Here is a 21036-nt window from a genome sequence, read left to right on the forward strand (position 1 = left end):
CTATTTGACACTCGTTTTGAAATTGAGCATAAATTCATTTTGTTTTGATTTCTCTTTTATTTATTTTTTTCTTTTATTTTATGAGACAGGGTCTCTCTAAGTAGTACTGGCCATCCTGGAACTCCCTATGTAGATTTGCCTGGCCTTGAACTCAGGTCTGCCTGTGTCTGTCTCCTGAGTTCTAGCATAAAGGCGTTTGCCACCGTGCCCAGCTTGATTTCTAATCTATAAAAACAAAACAAAACAAAAAAACAACATTTATCTTGGCAGTGGTGGCACACACCTTTAATCCCAGCACGTGGGAGACAGGCAGAGGCAGGCAGCTCTATGAGTTTGAGGCCAGCCTGGTCTACAGACCAAGTTCTAGGACAGCTAGAGCTACACAGAGAAACCTGTCTTGAAAAACCAAACCAAACAAACAAACAAAAAAAAACTCACAATATCTTCCTGTCAAGAAAGTCCTTTTAAGCATATTTTAGGGGAGCTGGAGAGATGGCTCAGCAGTTAAGGTCCTTGTTGCTCTTACAGAAGACTCAGCTTCAATTCTCAGCATCCACATGTTTGTTGGCTCACAACTACCTGTAGCTTCAGTTCCAGGGAATTCAGGGACCTCTTTTCATCTCCACAGGCACCAAGAGTACATATGATACACATACACCCATGCAAGCAAAACACCCATAAAATAATTTTAAAAAATTAGAGGCTAAGAATCCATACCTCAGTAGTAGAACACGTGCCTAGCATTCAGAAGGCCCTGGATTAAGTAACAATAGGAGTAAGATGGAATGTCACTCATGGCCTTTCCTTTAATTCCTGATACTGGAATTAATAACAATAACGACAATAGCAAAGACTGATTAAGACATGGTAAGTTGCTGGGTGGCGGCGGCCCTTTAATCCCAGCACTCAGGAGGCAGAGCCAGGTGGATCTCTGTGAGTTCAAGGCCAGCCTGGTCTATAGAGCGAGATCCAGGACAGGTACCAAAACTACACAGAGAAACCCTGTCTCGGAAAAAAAAAAAAAAAAAGACAGGGTAAGTCCAGCTTTGAGATTGAAAACGTCTCCCTAAGTGTTTGGTAGGTGAGTGTTGAAGAATGTGTTTGCAGTTCTTCAGAGTTTGTTTATTCTTTTATTAAGTTCTTAGTAAACTAAGACAAAAAATATAAGGGAATGATAGTTCATCACAGTTAAAAGCATTTTAGGGAGGTGGAGAGATTCCTCTTGGGAAGGCCTTCGTTAGATTCCTGTCAGCATGGTCAGGCAGCTGACAACTCTGTAACTCTGGCTCCAGGGCAAACCTGATCCCCCTGTGGCTTTTGTGCGCACTGCACTCACACGCAGAAACGCAGACACGGGCGTACATATACCTGCATAATTTTTTAAACTTTAATATCCGAGCATACTTCCTAAAAGTAGAGCCACCAGGAATGGCAGGAGTCTTAATAGTCATGTTTACATAGTGCTAAGATGTTTATACCACCAGCCCTTCTTGGTCGTGACTTGGTTTCTGATTTCAATGTTGTTTCAGTGCTGCTGTGGTGTGTTTGGGTGCCTTGTACAAGAAGTTGGGTAGAATACTGGCTAATGCCTTTGCTGATACAGTGGGGAATATTCTTAAAGCCATGAAGAGTGCAGAGGTAAGTGCAGCTGAAGAATTCCACGCTCACATCTTACGTGTTTGTGTCTGCTGGAGCTAGTAAAAGGTTTGCATTCTTGAAGCATGCAGAGGTATCTGTGTGTCTTTATCTGTAAATTAAATATGTCTCGATTGTGTGTAATGCCTGGAAAATAGGTGAGTTATTCTCATTGGAAAGGAATAAGCAGTGCGTAGCTAGAGGGAAAGGCATGGGGGTGGGGGACGAGGACCTAGAGGGCCTTTTAATGCCAGGCCAACAGTATAGTCTCGGCTTTTTCCTCTTGATACTGCACATTATCCCTGGAGCACCTTTTGTTTTTAAGACTGACTTAATTTAACTTCCAAGATCCTGTAATCTCTCAACAACTATAGTTCTACCAGTTTTTAAATTAAACCAATTGGAAGCGGAATAAAACAAATTAAATTAAACAATTAAAACAAATGGAAGCGGAGATTCCCAACAAGCCCCACCTCCAGACAAAGAACTGCACACAACCTCTGTGTCTTGAGAGAATTAGTACTAACCAGTGCTGAGCCCATTTGTTATCCAGGACAAGTGGTCAGCCCTGAAGTCATACGTATGAGCAAGCGCGAAAAGGACTCAGCAGGGTGTGTCTGTGTGTCTGTGTGTGTGTCTGAGTTTTTTATTTTTATTTTATGTGTATGAGTGTTTTGCCTACATGTATGTATGTGTACCACATGCATGCCTGGTGCTCCTTGAAGGCCAGAAGAGGGATTGGATCCCATGGAACTGGAGTTACAGATGATTGTGAACTGCTATGTTGGTGCTGAAAATTGAACCTGGCTCCTCTGCTAGAGCAGTCAGTGCTCTTAACCGATGAGCCATCTCTCCAGTCCCCCCCGCCCTTTTTTCTTCTTTTTGATGGTGAGATTGGATGCAGAGCCTGGTGCTTGCTAGACAAGAGCTTTTACTGAGGTACAGCTATGGGTCAGGTTTGAGCCTCACAGAGTGCTGGGATTCTGTTATAGTGAGATGTAATATGTACAGATAGTACTTTTTAAATAGAAAAGTAAATGATTAATGTTTATTTGTTTTGTTTGTGTTTTGAGACAGGGTTTCTCTCTGTAACTCTGGCTGTCCTGGAACTTGCTCTGTAGACCAGGCTGGCCTCGAACTCACAGAGATCTGCCTGCCTCTGCCTCCTGAATGCTGGGATTAAAGGCATGTGCCATCACTGCTGGTCAGTGTTTCTTAGTGTCAGAATAAATTGGTCAGTACATAAAGAAACCTGAATTTTCTTCCATCTGAAGTAAGCACAGTGTGTAATGCTGCCCTCTGTGTGGACTTTCCACTGTTCTTTACATTGTTCTTTTCTTTCTGGCAGTCTCAAGGCCGCTATGAGATCATGCTGAGTCTTCAGAGCATGCTGACTGGACTGGGTGCTGCTGCTGCACCTTGCCACAGGGATGTTTACAAAGCTGCTCGGTCCTGCTTAACAGACAGGTCCATGGCTGTCCGCTGTGCTGCTGCCAAGGTAAATCACCTAACTGCCACTTGCCTAAACAGTAGACTGAGCGCATTAGGCTCAGCCACATGTTGCTAGAGTTGTAGCCTTGGAAATTAGCTCATGGGGTCTGGTGCTGACATGTGTGGAACCACAGGCCAGAGGGTTAGATGAATTTCCCAAGGTTCATTGCTGTACCATATGCATTGCCAGGATAGGAAGGGCAAGTTTCCACACTTCCAGATGCATTCTGTTTGCCGTGTGTCCCCTCTGTACATGTGTGAACTAGATGTGTGTGTTAAGAGTTATTATTGTTCCAGATTAGTTTCATTTTTAAAAAGTTATCCTTGACACAGTTGACTGGGCAGTACAGTGAAGTCACTTGTTATTGCTGGATTTATTACTATAGTTGTCATATTTAACAGGTTGTCTCTAAAGGTGTTGTTTTAATGTGCTCTGGGAAGTAGAGGGGGTTGTCCTCTCACTTTGCTTTGTTCTTACGTATATGAGTTTTAATAGTTCCTGGTTGTTCCTGTATACATATAAAATACTGTGAAATTGTGTTTTTGTTAGACCATTGTATTTCTACAACTCAGATAACACCTGACATTTATATTTTGTGTTTTCATTAACTTGTGTGTACATTTGCATAGTGTCTTCTTGAACTCCAGAATGAGGCCATCTTTATGTGGAGCACAGACCTGGACAGTGTGGCCACACTATGTTTTAAGTCCTTTGAAGGTTCCAATTATGATGTGAGGATTTCAGTTTCAAAGCTACTGGGCACAGTGTTGGCTAAAGCTGTAATTGCTAAGCATCCAGGAGCAGGTAAAGTTATTAATTATTTTCAGAGTGTCTTCTTTAACTCTCCTCTATTGATAAATACATGTAGCATTACAGCTACCCATCCTTAATATTTGAAAAACAGAATATAAGTCAGTTGCCATTTATAAACATTGCTATGGGTCCTAAGATGTCATTCTCAAATGATTCAGTAAAAGAAATTAGGATAAAAATCCAAACAATTCTTGAAGTGTAGTGTGCTTTATTCAGTTATTGTCTTTTTGAAAAATGAATTTTGGCTGAGTGTGGTGGAACCACACTTTTAACCCCAGCACTCAGGAAGCAGAGGCAGGCAGATCTCTGATTTCGAGGCCAGCCTGGTCTATGAATCAAGTTACAGGACAGTCAGGACTACGTAGAGAAACCCTATCTCAAAAGAAACAAAACAAAACAAAAAAAGAATATTGATGTAATTGTGTTATTTCAATGAGACATAAAACCAAATTTTGAAAATTATTTTAAGGCTATATTTTATTACATTTGGTTTGTTATTTTCTAGGGTGGTATAAAGGCATAGATTGGATAATTTCAAACAGATGTATGGAATTTATTCTGTTTGGACAGTTTTGTTTTGTTAGTTTCATTCCCTCTTTATATTCTCTAAGCAGTAAGTGAGGAAGTGCCATTTTTAAAAACAAAGATTCCAGGTGGTGGTGGCGCACGCCTTTAATCCCAGCACTCGGGAGGCAGAGGCAGGCGGATCTCTGTGAGTTCGAGGCCAGCCTGGGCTACCATGTGAGTTCCAGGAAAGGCACAAAGCTACACAGAGAAACCCTGTCTTGAAAAACCAAAAAAAAAAAAAAAAACAAAAAAAACAAAGATTCCATATTCAGTATATGCAAAGCACTGACGGATAACTGAAAACTTTGTCCTTGTATCCTCCAAGATAAAAAGCTCACACAAATGAAAACGTAACTTCTCTTGATCTTGGCTCAGATACCCTCAGACCAGAAGGCATAGCCTGAGCTGTTTTAAGATGTGCAGAATCCTAAAGCCCACCTAAATTCTTACTTCAGTCGTTTCATGTAACTTGTGTGTACATTATTTGAAAACCATTACTGTAGAAGTGATGCATTGCTATCTAGAGGAAGAGTCTCCTGTTCCTCTAGAACATTGCTCCTCAACTAGGGTGAGAGAGCTCAGAAGTGACAGCGTGTTAGGATCCCGGAGGAACAGTAGCAGACCTTTGGTCCAACCTTCTCCTTCTCCACGGGAGACCCACAGCCCTAAAAGTCATGACAGGAAACTTCATAGTCTTGTGATTCACTCAGTTGCTCTTATTTGGAGGGGGTCAAGCGGGCTGAACTGGGAAGAACACACACACACACACACACACACACACACACACACACACACACACCCCAAACCAGGAAAAAAAGAATTGCATTTAAAAGGTAAAAAAAACTTAGTCACCAAAGAAATTGAGATTATAACCTATGTTTATTCAAACTCTCTTAAAAATGTCATTACATACCTCCACAGATTGTCTTTGCAGTATTATACTGATGGACTGAAAAGCACAATGTAGAATTTCATGATAAAAGTGCACAGTATTTAACCTGTGTCTCCTGTAGAAGCAATGAAATAAGGAAGAATCCGCTGTATTCTCAGTGAAACTTGGTCCTACTCTTGTTGGAGACTCATTTTGCATCTTTAAATTCTACCTTGTTGTGTAGCTACAAGGTGATCTACAAGTCATAGTAGTGTTATGTTTTTTATTTTGTTTCATTGAGAGTATCCCAGGCCAGCCTTGAACTTGTAATGCAGTCGAGGATCATCTTGAACACCTGATTCTCTTCCATCACCTCCGAGTGTTGGAATCACAGGCGTGGCCAGCATTCCAGTTCCATGCAGTGCTGGGGATCAAACCCAGGGCTGTGTGCCCTTGAAGAAAGCACTTTACCAACTGAGTAGCTTCCACAGCTTAGCTCACTTCTTATACGATGTTCTTGAAATCTATCCATGTTTTCTCTTACATTCATTCCATAATTCCTTTTTTTTAAAGAGTCAGTATTATTCTGTTGTGTGCATATGCTATGTCTGATTTACCTGTTGATGGTCATTTAGATTGTTCCCACATGTATCCTAGCTATTGAGAATAGTATTGCAGTAAATACGAGAGTACTAACCTCTCTGTATATCAGTCAGGTCTCTAAAGGAATAGACGTGATAGAATAAACATATATATTAGAATGGCTTACAGGCTGTGGTCCAAGTAGTTCAATAATGGCTGTCTCCTGACAGAAATGCCAAGGCCCTGGTAGCTGTTTGGTCCACAAGACTGGCTGTCTCAGTAGTCCTAATCTGGCATTAGAGTCCCATGGAAGGTCCTAGAGAGCTGCCAGATTTTAGTCCACGCTGGAGTCCTGAAGGTTCTAACAGCAGTGAGGGAAATGGCTCAGCAACAGAACAGATGATCTTGCCAGTAAGAATGAGGACAGACAGACAGAAAGCAACAGTTTCCTTTTTCAGTGTTTTTTTTTTTTTTTTTTTTTTTTTTTTTTTTTATGTCGGCTTTCACCAAAGATCTGGCCTAGATTTAGGGTGGGTGTTCCACCTCAAAAAATCCCAACAAGAGGGGCTGGAGAGATGGCTCAGTGGTTAAGAGCACCGACTGCTCTTCCAGAGGTTCTGAGTTCAATTCCCAGCACCCACATGGTGGCTCACAACCATCTGTAATGAGATCTGGCGCCCTCTTCTGTATACATAATAAATAAATAAATCTTTAAAAAAAAAAAAAAAAAAAAAAAAAAATCCCAACAAGAAAAATTCTAACAGTGTAGCCAAAGTTTTCCTATCCCTCCAGCTGCTCCCAAATAAACACATTGAGGCTTATATTAATTACAAATGCTCGGCCAATAGCTCAGGCTTGTTATTAGCTGACTCTTTCATTTAAATTAACCCATATTTCTTATCTACACTTTGCCACATGGCTTGATACCTTTTCTCAGTACAGCATGCCCATCTTGCTTCATCTGATGATTCTGGACTCCCCCATTCTTCCCCCCAGCATTCTGAGTTTGGCTTTGCCTCCTAACCTTACTCTGTTCAGCTAGTGGCCAATCAGCTTGTTTATTAAACCAATCATAATGACATATATTCACACAGTGTAAAGAAATATTCCACATCACAAGTGTGCCCAGCTGCTTGGGTTTTAGTTCATTCCAGTTGTAGACCAGTTGACAACCAAGATTAGCCATTATACTTTGGAAACCCGGTTTCAGTTCTCTTAAGTAAATATTCACAAACGGGATGGCTGTATCATTACAGTGCTTCTAGTTTTATTTTTTTCCCTTGGGATTTGTGGGTTTGCCCCACCATATTCAGTTTATACACACCAGGGATAAAACCCAAGCCTTTGTGTATGCTAGCCAAGCACTACATCCCCAGAGTGGAGCCTTCCTTCTGGGTACTTATTCATGGGTTTCCTGTGACTCCTCTGGCACTTAGCATCTGTCCAGCTGAGCTATAAGTATATCCAGTTGAGGGTCTGGAGCATGCTCAGTTCTGGGGTGGAGAATAGAAAGTTCAAGATGAGCCTTGAGCATCTTGTGCCAAAACCAGGGAGCCTCTGTATTGCAGAGAGATGCCTCCTGGTCAGATGCAGGGCAGGTTATTATCAAAATGACAGAAACCTTTATAACCTGTTGAGTAAAGGCATCTGTGTGTCCATGCTGAGTCTAGGGAGATTGGGCGAAGGGAAGAGCTGCTTTCACATGGCGGCATGGTGGCATGGCGGCCGGCCGATACAGAAGGAGGAGGATGGAAAGGACCTGGGTGCAGTTGCAGTAACAGTCTACACAGGAGTTCCCGGTGGATTGTGGGTGGAAGTTGTCTAGTGCTTTCAAGTAATCTCATGGCAGATAGGTAGAGAAGGCTGGCCTTACTCGGATGTTCAAAGCTGAACTACTGAGAGAGAGGAACTGTATCAATTAGGTGGTTCTCTGCCAGAACTCTGAGAAAATGCCAGACTCATTGAAATCAGAGCCAGTCTATGAAACAACTGGCCAAAATCTAGTCTTCAAAATGAGAGAGAATGAACTATGAGGAGCCCAGGTACAAAGTGTTTGGGAGTTGACTGTACCCTCCTGCAGCTTTCCTTTCTTTCTTTCTTTTTGATTTTTGTAATTTGAGAGATTTTTAAAAATCAGAACACCCCAGATGTAATCTTCTGAGACTCACACTCCCCTTCCCTGATTCCCCTTGGTCCCTTAGCTTGACTTTACAGTCACTTTAGTGGCCCCATCTCCAACTGTGCCCCTCTGTACTCTGTTGTCGCCAGAGAACCAGAAGAACAGATTTTACCTCCCCTTCTCCTGGCGGTCCCTTTGGCTCTCTCCTTTACTGTGATGACCTACAAGGTCGTTGTATTCTCTCTCTCTCCACGCCATGCTCTCTCCGTCTTCTCCCCTGGCCTGTCTATCAGCTGACCGTAATGGCTGCATCCACACCACTCTACTCCAACTCAGGGGCACTCAGCATTGCTCTTTGAAGCCTTTTTGAAAGAAAAGGCCCAGACACTGTTTCCAGACGCACACATGCCTGGTCCCTGCACTCGGACCGTGTTCCCATCGCCCTCCCCGTGAGTCTCTCTGAAACCCCCTGCATCACCCAGTGCCCCCCTGCTCTGTGCCAGTCTCTGTCCAGTGCACTGCCGATTGTGCCCCGATGTTCACTGTTCACCTTCCTGGGATGTGGACACAGGGAAGAGGTTTGCACTGTTCACTAATGTTTCTCCAGGATCCAGCAGATTCTTGTTTTTTGGGTAGTTTCCTCTTCTTTAGACTCTAGAGTAGATTTTAATGAAAGTTAATTTCTCTGCTACTGTATGACTTGAGTTTATGGGATCTGAGCTTTTTGCCACTGGTTTTCAGATGGTAAGAGAAACGTGGGTCTTTTTTTAAGGTTTTATTTTCAAGATGTTCATAATGAGAAATTCAGAAATATTAGACAAAAGACAGTCTTAATCTCCTGCCCTAACTGGCCTTTTAACAGTTAAAGCCTAAGAGCCAATCTTAGTAGTTGTAATGATACTAAGATTTTATTTAAGAGACTGACAGAATAATAAAAGTTATACTTGCCAGTTGAGAAATTTTAACAGGAAAACATGATGGTTACTTTATGTAAATTTCATTAAAAGTTATAGAACATTTGGAAAACTTCGTGTTTTAATTTCTTCAGTATTTCTGTTTTTTTAAGATTTTAAATTTCTTTTTAACTGTGTGTTGTATATGTATGGGAGTTTGTGCCTATGAGTGCAGTTCCTGCAGAGACTTTGGATCTCTTGGAGCTGAAGTTCCAGCCACCTGAAGTGCATGCTGGGAACCACTCGGGTTCCCTGCTACAGCATTGTGTGCCGTCTCTCCAGCCCTCTTTAGTGTTTCAGATCTTCAAAGTGTTGTTGCGTTTCTGTTTGTGATGGCGCATTTTGTTTTGTTTATGTTTTCTCTTATTTTGAGAGTGTGTTTGCCTTTTCGTTTCTTTGAGGAAAGAAAGCAGGGGAACAGGGTCATGAAGTGGAGTGGACTTGAAGATGTCTGTGCAAGGGCATTTCCGACTCCTTTTTCCTGGGGGCTAAGGATTGAACCTACAGCTCTGTGTGTTCTAGGCAAGCATTGTACTACTGCACGGTACATCTCCAGCCCTTCTGGGGCTCATTCTGATGGACCATTAAATCGTCACGTGACTTCTTTTGTCTAATAATAGAATCTCCTGTGGTTTTCCACTGCATTTGGATTTTTGCTATTTCTGTCAGTATGCTTGCTTTTGGCAAATAGAGACCATGTATAAATGTGGCTGGAGGTGTAGCTCAGCAGCAGAGCATGCGCTTAGCATGCCCGGTCCCCGGATGGGTCTCCAGCACTAAAGTGTGGTCTGCAAACTATGAATTGCTGTTTTGTTCTTTGTCGTGGCAGCCTCGAGGCAAAGTGCTCGCAGAGTCTCTCTGGAGGAAGTTCTGGAATTGCTGGGAACAGGCTTTCTGCGTGGGAGTTCAGGATTCCTTCGAGCCAGTGGAGATATGCTGAAAGGAAGCAGTTCAGTCAGCAGGGACGTTCGGGTTGGAGTTACTCAGGTCGGAATCACAAATCGGTGACCTACGGGCAAATCCCACTGGCCTGTAGTGAAAGTTTTAGTGTCTGACTCCACAGTGCAAGGTTGCTAGTTATGCTCCTGTTTACAGATAGATATGGTGAAGCTAAAGTATTTTTTGAAAACAAGGTTACACGTTAAGAGACTCTTGTAACCCAAATGTGGTTTTAATTTTTAGTAAGGGGTTTTGCTGATTTCCTTTAAATCATAATCAGTTTTTCCTTTCCTGGTACTGTCGTATGTCTATGGCTTAACATGTCTTCCACTGTGTTTATGTACACTCATGCAGTACAACTTAAATATTAGTACTTATTATTTAATGTGTTATATAACATCTTAAAAGATTTTAACTTCTACAAAAGATTATGGCATGCAGTCTATGTTTTTACTGTGTAATTTTCCGTCCTAAACACAAATTTTAAAGCAAAACTCTTGGAAAAGTTTCTTAGAGTCAAACAATGCAAGGCCACTGCATGCTCCTCCTAAGCCATCTTTTTCCTAAGTGTTAGGATTCAGCTCAGGCAGTGCTTTAGGGACGTTGGTGCTGGACTGGAGGTGAAGCTCACCCAGCAGAGCACGCCTCCCATGTACAAGATCCGGGGCAGACCCTAACATTTACTAAGTCCAGCCAAAAAGGAAGTCAGTGCATGCTGAAGATTTTAAATGAACAATTTAAAATAAACAAAAAACCCACCTGCTTCCTGATGGATTGTGCTGTATGACTAGTTCGTGAATGTGTATGGGAGAGCTCCCCAGTGTGACTGTATACTGTTTCCTTCTCCATATTGCTTGAGAAGACTGCTGTCTTTGCATCTGCAGTAAGAAACCGTTAGCATTCGTGGGGATAAAGAACGGCAAGATGACTGCAAACTCCTTAGTGTCTAGAACAGTCTTTGGGGTTACGGTATTGGAGGGTAGCTAATAGACTTTGTGCTCATGTATCTGAATTTGGCTTGCTTGTTCAGAAGGTTCAGTGGCTTCAAGCCTTTGTTCCCAGGAGCCAGGGACACATTTTACAACATATCTGGCAGTATCTCTCTGCTGAACATTCAGCAGAGCCTGACCAAAGTAGAACAGAGGTGCAGCATGGGTGGAGTCTGCATCGACAGGCTGTAGCTTCAGTCTTGCCACAAACAAACAAGAACTAACGCTGCACTAACGTGTACCAAGACTAAGTCAGAAAGGGATACAGTGTGTAGGGGAAATTCTGCATGTTTTTGTGAACAACAAAAAAAAATTGATTTGCAGCTGAAATGATTGAATTTTGAAGATGAAATTGCTTTCTTTCTAGGCTTACGTGGTATTTGTTTCAACATTAGGAGGAGCTTGGCTAGAGAAGAACTTTGCTGTCTTTCTTTCTCATGTCCTAAGCCTTGTATCACAGTTGAATTCTAAAGCCACTCAAACCCAGATTGATGCTGTCTGCTGTCGCCGGTGTGTTTCATTTATCCTTCGAGCCACCATAGGAGGCCTTCTTGGAGAAAAGGCTCAGATTGCTGCTGCAAAGGATATTTGCCAGACCATCTGGAAGCTGAAGAAAGTTATGGGTATGGATCTACTGAAAGAGTCTGGCTTACCAGTGTCAGAACCACCCCTTTGAAAAAGCCATCCTGCTGTATTACTATATGAACAAAAATACCTTTTTAAGTTTATTATTTATTCATGTGTATGTCTGGCCATGTTCATGTGTGCTGTATACACACATGCATGTTGAGTGCCCAAAGAGGCCAGAAGAGGGCATCAGATCCCCTGATTGTTGTGAACCACCCAACTTGGGTGCTGGGAACCAAGTCCTCTGGAAGAGCAGCTAATGCTTTTAACCACTGAACCAATCACCTCTCCAGACCCATAACAAAAATCTTAAAGCTGGTCATGACAGTTCCTCAGAATTCATGTTATGGTTCCTATACAAGTTTAAGATTGCTGTTTTTAAACAGGAGATTTCAGGTTATATATTGTTCACTCTGACCACTCTGAGTATTCTTTCACTTGGTCTTAGCTCAAAGATGGAGAAATGTTAATCCAGAGTTTTCTTTCTCATTGTCCATAGCTGACAGAGTAACAAGGGATCTGACCATGTTGCTTGAATTGAATCTTAGTTCAGGGGCTAGAGAGTTGGCTCAGTGGTTAAGAGTACTTGTTGTTCCGACAGAGGACCTTGATTCAATTCCCAGCACCCACGTGTTGACTCATAACTGTCTGTTACTCCAGTCCCAAGGGATCTCACACCTTCATCTGACCTCAGGCACCAAGCACATGTGTGTTGCACATACATGCATACAGGCAAAATGCTCATATGCATATGATAATAAAATTAATGATCTAAAATATTTTTCAAGATATATCTTAGTTCAAGGTCAGTTCATTCTCTGTGCAATTTTGAATTGAAACATTCCACTTACCACCCAAGGGTTTCCTATTGATCAAGTGGATGTACTGTATTCACCTTGGCCCTTACATTTTTCTGCTCCTAACACTGACTTCCTATGATACATGTTTATAAAAGTGGTGCATCAGTAATTCCTGTGTTTCTCCAGATGCTGTATTGAGTGATGGTAATTTGGAAACCCGTCTCAGTTCCACGGATGTAGCAGCCAGCCAACACACGCTGGTTTGTGCATTACAAGAACTTGGAAATCTCATACACGGTCTTGGCACTACAGCTGCACCTTTGCTGCAGGATTCCAGTACAGGTAGACCTGTTGTTTGTGACCATCTCAATACTGTATTTCACTTGTACTTGAGGAGGAAATCTCCTTCATATAAGTAAGCTACCATCTCAATACTGTATTTCACTTGTACTTGAGGAGGAAATCTCCTTCATATAAGTAAGCTAGAGCAACCATACAAGCAACCATATCTGGTGGCTTACAACCGCCAGTTAACTCTAGCTCTGAGATCTGATGCCCTCTTCCGGCCTCCACAGGCACCTGCATGTACACTCACATAACACACACACAAAATAAATCTTAAAAAGATGGATGGGTGGATGGGTGGATAGATGGATGTCTGAATGGTTTTCTGGGTTTTGGGATTTGGTGGTTTGTTTGCCTTTCTTCCCTTTTATAATTAAAGATTGTTCTCTGGCGAGGTGTGATAAGGTGCACACCTTTTTTTTTTCCCCCTTTTTTTTAAAAATTTTATTTTATTTTACAAAACCATTCAGTTCTACATATCAGCCACGGGTTCCCCTATTCTCCCCCCTCCCACCCCTTCCCCTTACCCCCAGCCTACCCCCCATTCCCACCTCCTCCAGGGCAAATCCTCCCCCAAGGACTGCAATCAACCTGGTAGACTCAGTCCAGGCAGGTCCAGTCCCTTCCTCCCAGACTGAGCCAAGTGTCCCTGCATAAGCTCCAGGTTTCAAACAGCCAACTCATGCAATGAGTACAGGACTTGGTCCCACTGCCTAGTTGCCTCCCAAACTGATCAAGTCAATCAACTGTCTCACCTATTCAGAGGGCCTGATCCAGCTGGGGACCCCTCAGCCTTTGGTTCATAGTTCATGTGTTTCCATTCATTTGGCTATTTTTTTTCAATAATTGAGTAAAACCGAAATTTATTATAAGCCACAGTCGTCCTAGGGACCTCCATGCTATATATATATATAGCCTCCATGGTTCTGTGGGTTGTGGTCTGATTGTTCTTTATTTTATATCTAGAATCCACTTATGAGTGAGTACATACCATGACTGTCTTTCTGGGTTTGGGTTACCTCACTCAGGATGATTTTTTCTAGTTCCATCCATTTGCCTGCAAATTTCATGCTTTCATTGTTTTTCTCTGAAGTGCACACCTTTAATCTCAGCACTCAGAAAGCAAACGCTACCTAGTGAGATCCTGTCTTTACAAAAAGCTGAGAAAGTTTTTTCTGACTCATTCCTCTTTCTGAAGACGTTTATTGTAATGGAAAAACTTAGAAGTAAGCCTGGACCTCTCCCCTACAGTGGAAACCTCACTGCCTGTAATGTACCTACAGTCATTGCCTCAGAGATCTTATTTAATAAGTAGCCTTTATTTCATTCTGAAGACAATTTTCCACCTTTTAGAATAATTTGTCAACAGTGTGGCATCCTCAGATAGCAGGAAGTTCCCCACCCTGCTTAACTGCAGAATGTTTTAATCACCAGGAAAGAGTATATCTGTCAGTGGCCATGCCTACCTGCCTTTCCCAGCCGATAACTACTCATGTTCTTCCCAGTTCTGTCCGTTTGCGTACTTAAGACGTTTCGTGTCAATGAAACGTGGTCTTTAGTGGCTGGTGTCTTATTTATAGTCCCTTCTGTGGCTTTGTTCTTTGTCATGGTTCCTTCTAACTGCGTACCTTTGTGTTTACATCATATTTGTGTTTGTAGGCTCTTTAAATTTCTATAGCAGTTGGCAGGAACTTCCATGTTTCAAAGAAGGTCTGCCTTGAATCATAATAAAGAGAAACTTTTCTGCTGTTCACTATACTCTATAGTGTTAGTGAGTTAGTGGGTTAGACCACTGAGGTCCTGGTGAAATCTTGATTTTAGAATTTGCTCTCGGGGCTGGAGAGGTGGCTCAGCAGTTAAGAGCACTGACTGCTCTTCCAGAGGACCTGGGTTCAGTTCCCAGCACCCATATGGTGGCTCCCACCCATGTGTGACTCCAGTTCTAGAGTATCTTCTTCTGGCCTCTGTGGGTCCTGAGCATGTTTGTGCACAGACATATATTCATGCAAAACACCCATATACATCAAATAAAATTAAAAAATAAAATAAATTAAAAAAGAATTTGCTCTCAGAGAAGAGCCATCAGTAGATAAGAAGTATTTTACTGTGTCTGTAATGTGCTAGAGAGGTGTTTTTAGAGGAGAAAGAAACTTCAGAACGTAACCCTGAGTTCCAACCCAGCACCCATGTCAAGCAGCTTACAACTGCCTGTAACTCCAGCTCGGGGGATCCATTGCCTCTGTCCTCTGCAGGTACCTACGCTCACATGAACATACGCATGATTAGAAGTAATAAAAGTCATCTTTCTTTAAAAGGGTTTAAAGGTGGTTTTGTTATGTATTGGTAATTTTAGTTCCTGATACAATACTGAATTAATGATCTCAAGGTAAAATATGAAAAACACCAAGAAATAAAAGTTTTCTTTTGTGTATTGATTTAGCATAAGCCCATTTTAATGAGCTATTGCTAGTAGTGACCTCTACATTAAACAATAAAAAACGAGCCAGTGGTGGTGCATGCCTTTGATCCCAGCACTCAGGAGGCAGAAACAGGCAGAGTTCAAGGCCAATCTGATCTGTTAAGTGGGTTCCAGGACAGCCAGGGCTGTTACACAAAGAACCCCTGTCTCAAAAAACAAACAAACATTTAAAAAAAATACTGGGTCTTTGTAGCTCAGGCTGCCCATGAAGTTGCTATATTTCTCAGACTGGCTTCAAACTTGCTATCCTCCTGCCTCAGACTCCCCAATGCCAGGATTGCAGGCCTGTCCTGCCTAGTTTATATGCCATTTAAAAATATTTATTTATTGTACACATATGTAGGCACGTGAGTGGAAGTTAGGATGGCCAAAGTCTGTTCTCTCTTTCCATTTGTGGGTTCTGGGAGTCAAACTCAATCTGCCAAGCTTGGTTTAGTTTTTGAAATGGAATACTATTTAGTAATAAAAAGGGAATTGAATCCTGTCATTTGCAAGCACATGGATGTCAGTGATTTCACCTTACGTTCGGTGAATCAGCCAACCACAGAAGACAAACACTTTTTTCTCACTTGTGTTAGAATAATTTTTCAGGTTTTGTTTCATTGTTTTGTTTTTCAAGACAGGATTTCTTTGCCCCAGCTGTCCCAGAACCCACTCTGTCAACCAGGCTGGCCTCAAAAAAAAAAAAAAGAAAGAAAAGAAAAACAAACAAACAAACAAAAAAAATGTTTAACTATGTCTCACCTTCTTCATTGTCATTTGGCTTTTCGCAGAAGTGGTATATTTTGTGTAGAGGTGGCTGTCATTGTATTGACTGTCGTGCGGCTTGAGTTCTGTCTGTTCATAAGCGATTGCTGTGCTCCCTTGCAGGCCTCCTGGACAGTGTCGTTGCGGTGGCCCTGCACCCTAGCCTTTCTGTCCGACTGGCAGCAGCGTGGTGCTTGCGCTGCATCACCGTGGCCTTGCCTTCCCAGCTGACACCTCTCTTAGACCGGTGCCTAGAACGGATCGCGGTACTGAAGTCTTCACCGGAAGCAGTGACTGGCTTTAGTTTTGCTGTGGCGGCTCTGCTAGGTGCAGTGACGCACTGTCCTTTAGGAATTCCTCATGGAAAGGGCAAGGTAATGATTTCATTCTCTCTGGAGGCATGTGTTCAGATTTCCCTGAAAGTGGGTTGCTGTTGGTGTGTCCCCCAGTTAAGGTCATGCGGGACGGCTGTCTTAAGCAGTTGCCTGATTAGTCCTCATGTTGAACACTAGCAACACAGTCTCTCTGGAAAGTGATGGTTGTCCTCCCTTTTCTCAAGGAGCACTTCCTGACCGAGAATGCACACCTCACAGATGAGTACAGTGTGCACAGGTCCTGGCTTTGACCCCACTGGGGTGAGGAAAGGGACACTTCCCATGCTTTTATTAGAAGGATCTCTGTGTAACAACAGAATTTGCAGTGTATTTAGCCTCGCCATGTAATCTGTTTAAAATCCCACTGAACGCTCTGGTTTCTCAATAGTGTGTATGTCTCTTGCTCTTTAAATACCACTACAATCCTGGCTGTGCTCACCTGTAAGGATCAGGAGTTGGCGAGTAGCCTGGACTGTGTAGTGGAACTCTGCCTCCAAAAAAAAAAAGACAAAGGACAAATAGATTTATGAAAGAAAACCTGAATGCCATTCAATAAACTTACAGTTATTGTCAATATTGGTGTTTTTACTTCTGAATTAGTTTACATATGGTTGTATAAAGTAGATAAATAATTAATATTTTTAGGAGCTGAGATTTTCCATATAAGAAAAAAAGAGAGCTATAGTTACAGAATCAAGAAAGTTAAATAAAAGCCCACATGTTAAATTGAAATTATCACTATGAACTCATAATTTCATTTCTTCAAAATAAATACTTACAGCCTCATTCTTTCTACTAAAAGCAGTAATAAACCAGTAATAGGGAATATCTTAATGATGAAACTGAGACTGTAAGTGTCTTTCCCCTCTCCCTGAAAAAGAAATCAGAGTTCTCTGGGCCGTGGTGGCGCATGCCTCTAATCCCAGCACTCGGGAGGCAGAGGTAGGTGGATCTCTGTGAGTTCAAGGCCAACCTGGTCTACAGAGTGAGTTCCAGGACAGCCAAAGCTACACAAAGAGACCCTGTTTAGGGGAGAAAAACAAAAACAAAAACAAACAAACAAAAAAGGAATCAGGGTTCTATTAAGGAGTTTTATATATATAACTTTATTACTGATTTTTATAATATGTCCTCTATAAAAATTTCAGAAATTCCAAACGTATCTTTAGCATTATCAGTGTCATTAGTAAAGTAGGTGACAACGTGGAGAAGTGCCTTTCATCCTGTGTGTGTGAGTGTTCTGCCTGTGTGTGTCTGTGCACCGCATTCGTGCCTGGTGCCCGCCGAGAACAGAGAGAGGACAGTGGTGGATCCCATGAAACGGAGTTGTAGATGATCGTGAACCACCGTGTGAGCCTGGGAACTGAACTTGGGTGTTCTGCCAGAGCAATAGGTGCTCTTAGCTGCCGCTCCATCTCTCCAGCCCCTCTGTTTAGTTACAGTCAGAGTTAACATGTTATCATCGTTGTGGGCATTAGTAAGTTTGTCCTCAGATCTCATTAATTCTGACCTCATGTGAAATTCCTGCTGAGAAAATGCCGCTTGTCCTGGTTTGACCGAAATGGTTGTTCTGGCCTCCCTGTTTCTGGGTGTCGTTTGTCCGCTGTGAAGGCTGTGCGTAGCCTGTGGGACTGTCCTTGAGGAACTGTAGATGCCTCTCTCTCCTGAGCTTGCCATCTGTCCAGGGCCAAGTGGTAGCAGATTCTTCCTCAGACTCGGGGCTCTTTAAACATACAGGATGCACGCATTTGAGTACCTGCTTATTTCTCTGCTGTTCACACCATCCATTTTAGAGACCTTTAAAATGTAACAGTTTATGGACTCTCGCTCCACAGCTTTGGGGGGCCATTATATGAGCCTCTAAGGTATCAAGTGTATAGAATCTTATAAAGGGAAACGTCTAAGATGAATCTTTCTGATGAGTACTGGCCGAAGAGGTTAACTGCTTAAAGCAAAGTGAGTGGGAAGTGTAGACAGCTGCACTCTGAATGGCCTGCAGTCCTGTCCCTGTGGGCCGCCAAGCACTGTGCTTGTCTGTGTACAGTTTCACCTTCTAGTATTTGACCTTGAAAACTGCCTTAGTCTCCTGGGTGCTGTCCTATCGTGTACTTTATACTCCACTGTACATGAGAGCCGATTCTCCAGAGGTTGTGATTCGTTTCTTCGCTTGCCTACTGACTGGTGACCTGCCCCCTGTTCCGGTGTTCTCTCCACAGGTTGTCATGGCATTAGCAGAGGATTTGCTGTGTTCTGCTGCTCAGAACAGCCGCCTGTCCCTGCAGCGCACACAGGCGGGATGGTTGTTGATTGCTGCTCTCATGACGTTAGGTAACATCCCATAATAATGAAATGATTCTGTTTTCTGGATCTAACACTTGCCTTTACTGTATATCAGAATTTAAATAACCACACAAACGTTTATCTTGTGCTGGCTTTAAGAAGATGCCCGGGCTGGGCGGTGGTGGTGCACGCCTTTAATCCCAGCACTCAGGAGACAGACAGGCCTTTCTCTGTGAGTTCAGACAGCCAGGGCTTCATAGTCCCAGGCTAGCCAGGATTTCATAGTAAGATCCTGTCTGAAAGAGCCCCACTAAAAGGTACCGTGATACAAACCGGTCACTTCAGCCTAGAAGTTCAACAAGAGCTGGGTCAGCATAGGGTGATCTTGTCTCAAACACAAGAAACCGGGCACACATTTTCTACTTCACTCCCTGAAGTATTTGCAGGTGTCAGCCGGTTTCTCTTCTGAACCCGCCTTCTAAGCCTTAAGTGGGATAAACACATTGGACTAATTTTTTCCAACATAAAGTGATTCTGACATGTCTCAAAATCATTCATGTCCTTTTTTATAAGTTTCTGCAGTTAGAAGGGTAGGCAAGAAAACCTTTCATGGCCTTGCAAATGCAGCTCTGTGATTGTTTTTAGGTGCCTAACACCCAGTGAGGTTCTGTGCAGTATTAAAGGAGTGGGACTTACTTAAGTTCTGTTTCTAAATGTCAGTAATGGGCGTGGCTACTTACATCCAATAACTATGAGACTTGAAATGTTACTACCCTTGGCTGTCTTCTGAAACTTATTCTGTAGACCCAAAACTCACTCTGTTGACCAGGCTGGCCTCAACCTCAGAGACCACCTATGTCTGCCTCACTAGTGCTGGGATTAAAGGCGTGCACACCGCCACCTGGATATACGTCCTCTTGATATAACATGGCATTCTTTGGTTGTTGGCATTATAAAATGTCCTAGGCATTCTACATCTCCTTCCCAAAGCTTACAGTCGATACTTTTGTTTTTTTTTTTTAAATCAAATCTTGATTCTTTTATTTTTAATTATTTTACTTTGGTTGTGATGCTGTGTTTATCTTTAATCCCAGCACTCAGGAGGCAGAGACAGGCAAATCTCTGAGTTTGAGGCCAGCCTGATCTATGTAGCAAGTTCCAGGATGGCCTGGGTTACATAGAAAGATCCTGTCTCAAAAAACCTAAAACAGAAAGCAAATGCCAAATCATCATCATCATAATTGCACTGAATGTTACATAAATGAGCCAGTACTACTATTTACATGAATGTATAAGTCTCGAAAACTGTCCTAGGAGGAAAATACTGTTGTTTCTCTTACCAAAAATGAGGAAACTAAGGACAAAAAAAGCTAAGCTATTCATCCAAGTTTACATATCTAATGGGCAGAGCCAGAATTAACCTATGGAAGTCTCCCCCAAAGCCCACTGCAGCTCTTCTCAATGTTCACAGTGCAGAAAAAGTCAGGCAGTGGAGGGAGCACCTACCCACAATGTCATTCACACAGTGGAGGAGCACCTACCCACAATGTCATTCACACAGTGGAGGGAGTACCTACCCACAATGTCATTCACACAGTGGAGGGAGCACCTACCCACAATGTCATTCACACAGTGGAGGGAGCACCTACCCACAATGTCATTCACAGAGACGGGAGCACCTACCCACAATGTCATTCACAGAGACGGGAGCACCTACCCACAATGTCATTCACACAGAGACGGGAGCACCTACCCACAATGTCATTCACACAGAGACGGGAGCACCTACCCACAATGTCATTCATACAGTGGAGGAGCACCTACCCACAATGTCATTCACACAGTGGAGGGAGTACCTACCCACAATGTCATTCACACAGTGGAGGGAGCACCTACCCACAATGTCATTCACAGAGACGGGAGCACCTACCCACAATGTCATTCACAGAGACGGGAGCACCTACCCACAATGTCATTCACACAGAGATGGGAGCACCTATCCACAGTGTCATTCACACAGTGGAGGGAGCACCTATCCACAGTGTCATTCACACAATGAAGGGAGTGCCTACCCACAATGTCATTTTAAAGAATACGGTTTGGGAAGAAAAGCTGGGAGTTTTTAGTTTTTATGCTTTCTAGGGTGTTTGTTTTGGCTAAATGATAATATTATCATTGTATATTGCCTTAAATTGTTTTGCTTTATTGCTGTGAGGAGTGTGCATGTGTGGAGGTCAGAGAACAAGTCTTTGGAGTTGGTCCTTCCTGCCTCCTTCACTTGGGTTTTGAGGATGGAACAAAGACAGTTCTTGTGCTGTTGTGTAGCGAGCACCTTCACCGCTGAGCTGTCTCACCAGCCTTTCGTTCCTTCTGAATGCTGACCTGGAGCAAGTTGTTACCAGCATTGAACCCCGGGAAGCTTGA

At 42.7% G+C, this 21036-nt stretch overlaps 1 protein-coding gene across 9 annotated transcripts in view; it reads left to right on the forward strand.

The window, feature by feature from the left end:
• The window catches only part of Heatr5a (HEAT repeat containing 5A), a 115484-nt gene that overhangs the window by 18848 nt on the left and 75600 nt on the right, over window positions 1-21036 (forward strand). For 8 of the 9 annotated variants that reach the window (XM_076550681.1, XM_076550680.1, XM_076550685.1 and 5 more), the window contains 8 exons: window positions 1530-1638; window positions 2984-3133; window positions 3757-3931; window positions 9862-10019; window positions 11328-11583; window positions 12574-12729; window positions 16082-16332; window positions 18549-18660. In XM_076550681.1, the coding sequence (XP_076406796.1) occupies window positions 1530-1638; window positions 2984-3133; window positions 3757-3931; window positions 9862-10019; window positions 11328-11583; window positions 12574-12729; window positions 16082-16332; window positions 18549-18660 (1367 nt within the window). The remainder of the gene's footprint in view (window positions 1-1529; window positions 1639-2983; window positions 3134-3756; window positions 3932-9861; window positions 10020-11327; window positions 11584-12573; window positions 12730-16081; window positions 16333-18548; window positions 18661-21036) is intronic. The other variant, XM_076550687.1, reaches the window with a different exon arrangement.

This window comes from Peromyscus maniculatus, chromosome 14 (assembly GCF_049852395.1).
Source record: "Peromyscus maniculatus bairdii isolate BWxNUB_F1_BW_parent chromosome 14, HU_Pman_BW_mat_3.1, whole genome shotgun sequence".
In the NCBI taxonomy this organism is placed as follows: domain Eukaryota; kingdom Metazoa; phylum Chordata; class Mammalia; order Rodentia; family Cricetidae; genus Peromyscus; species Peromyscus maniculatus.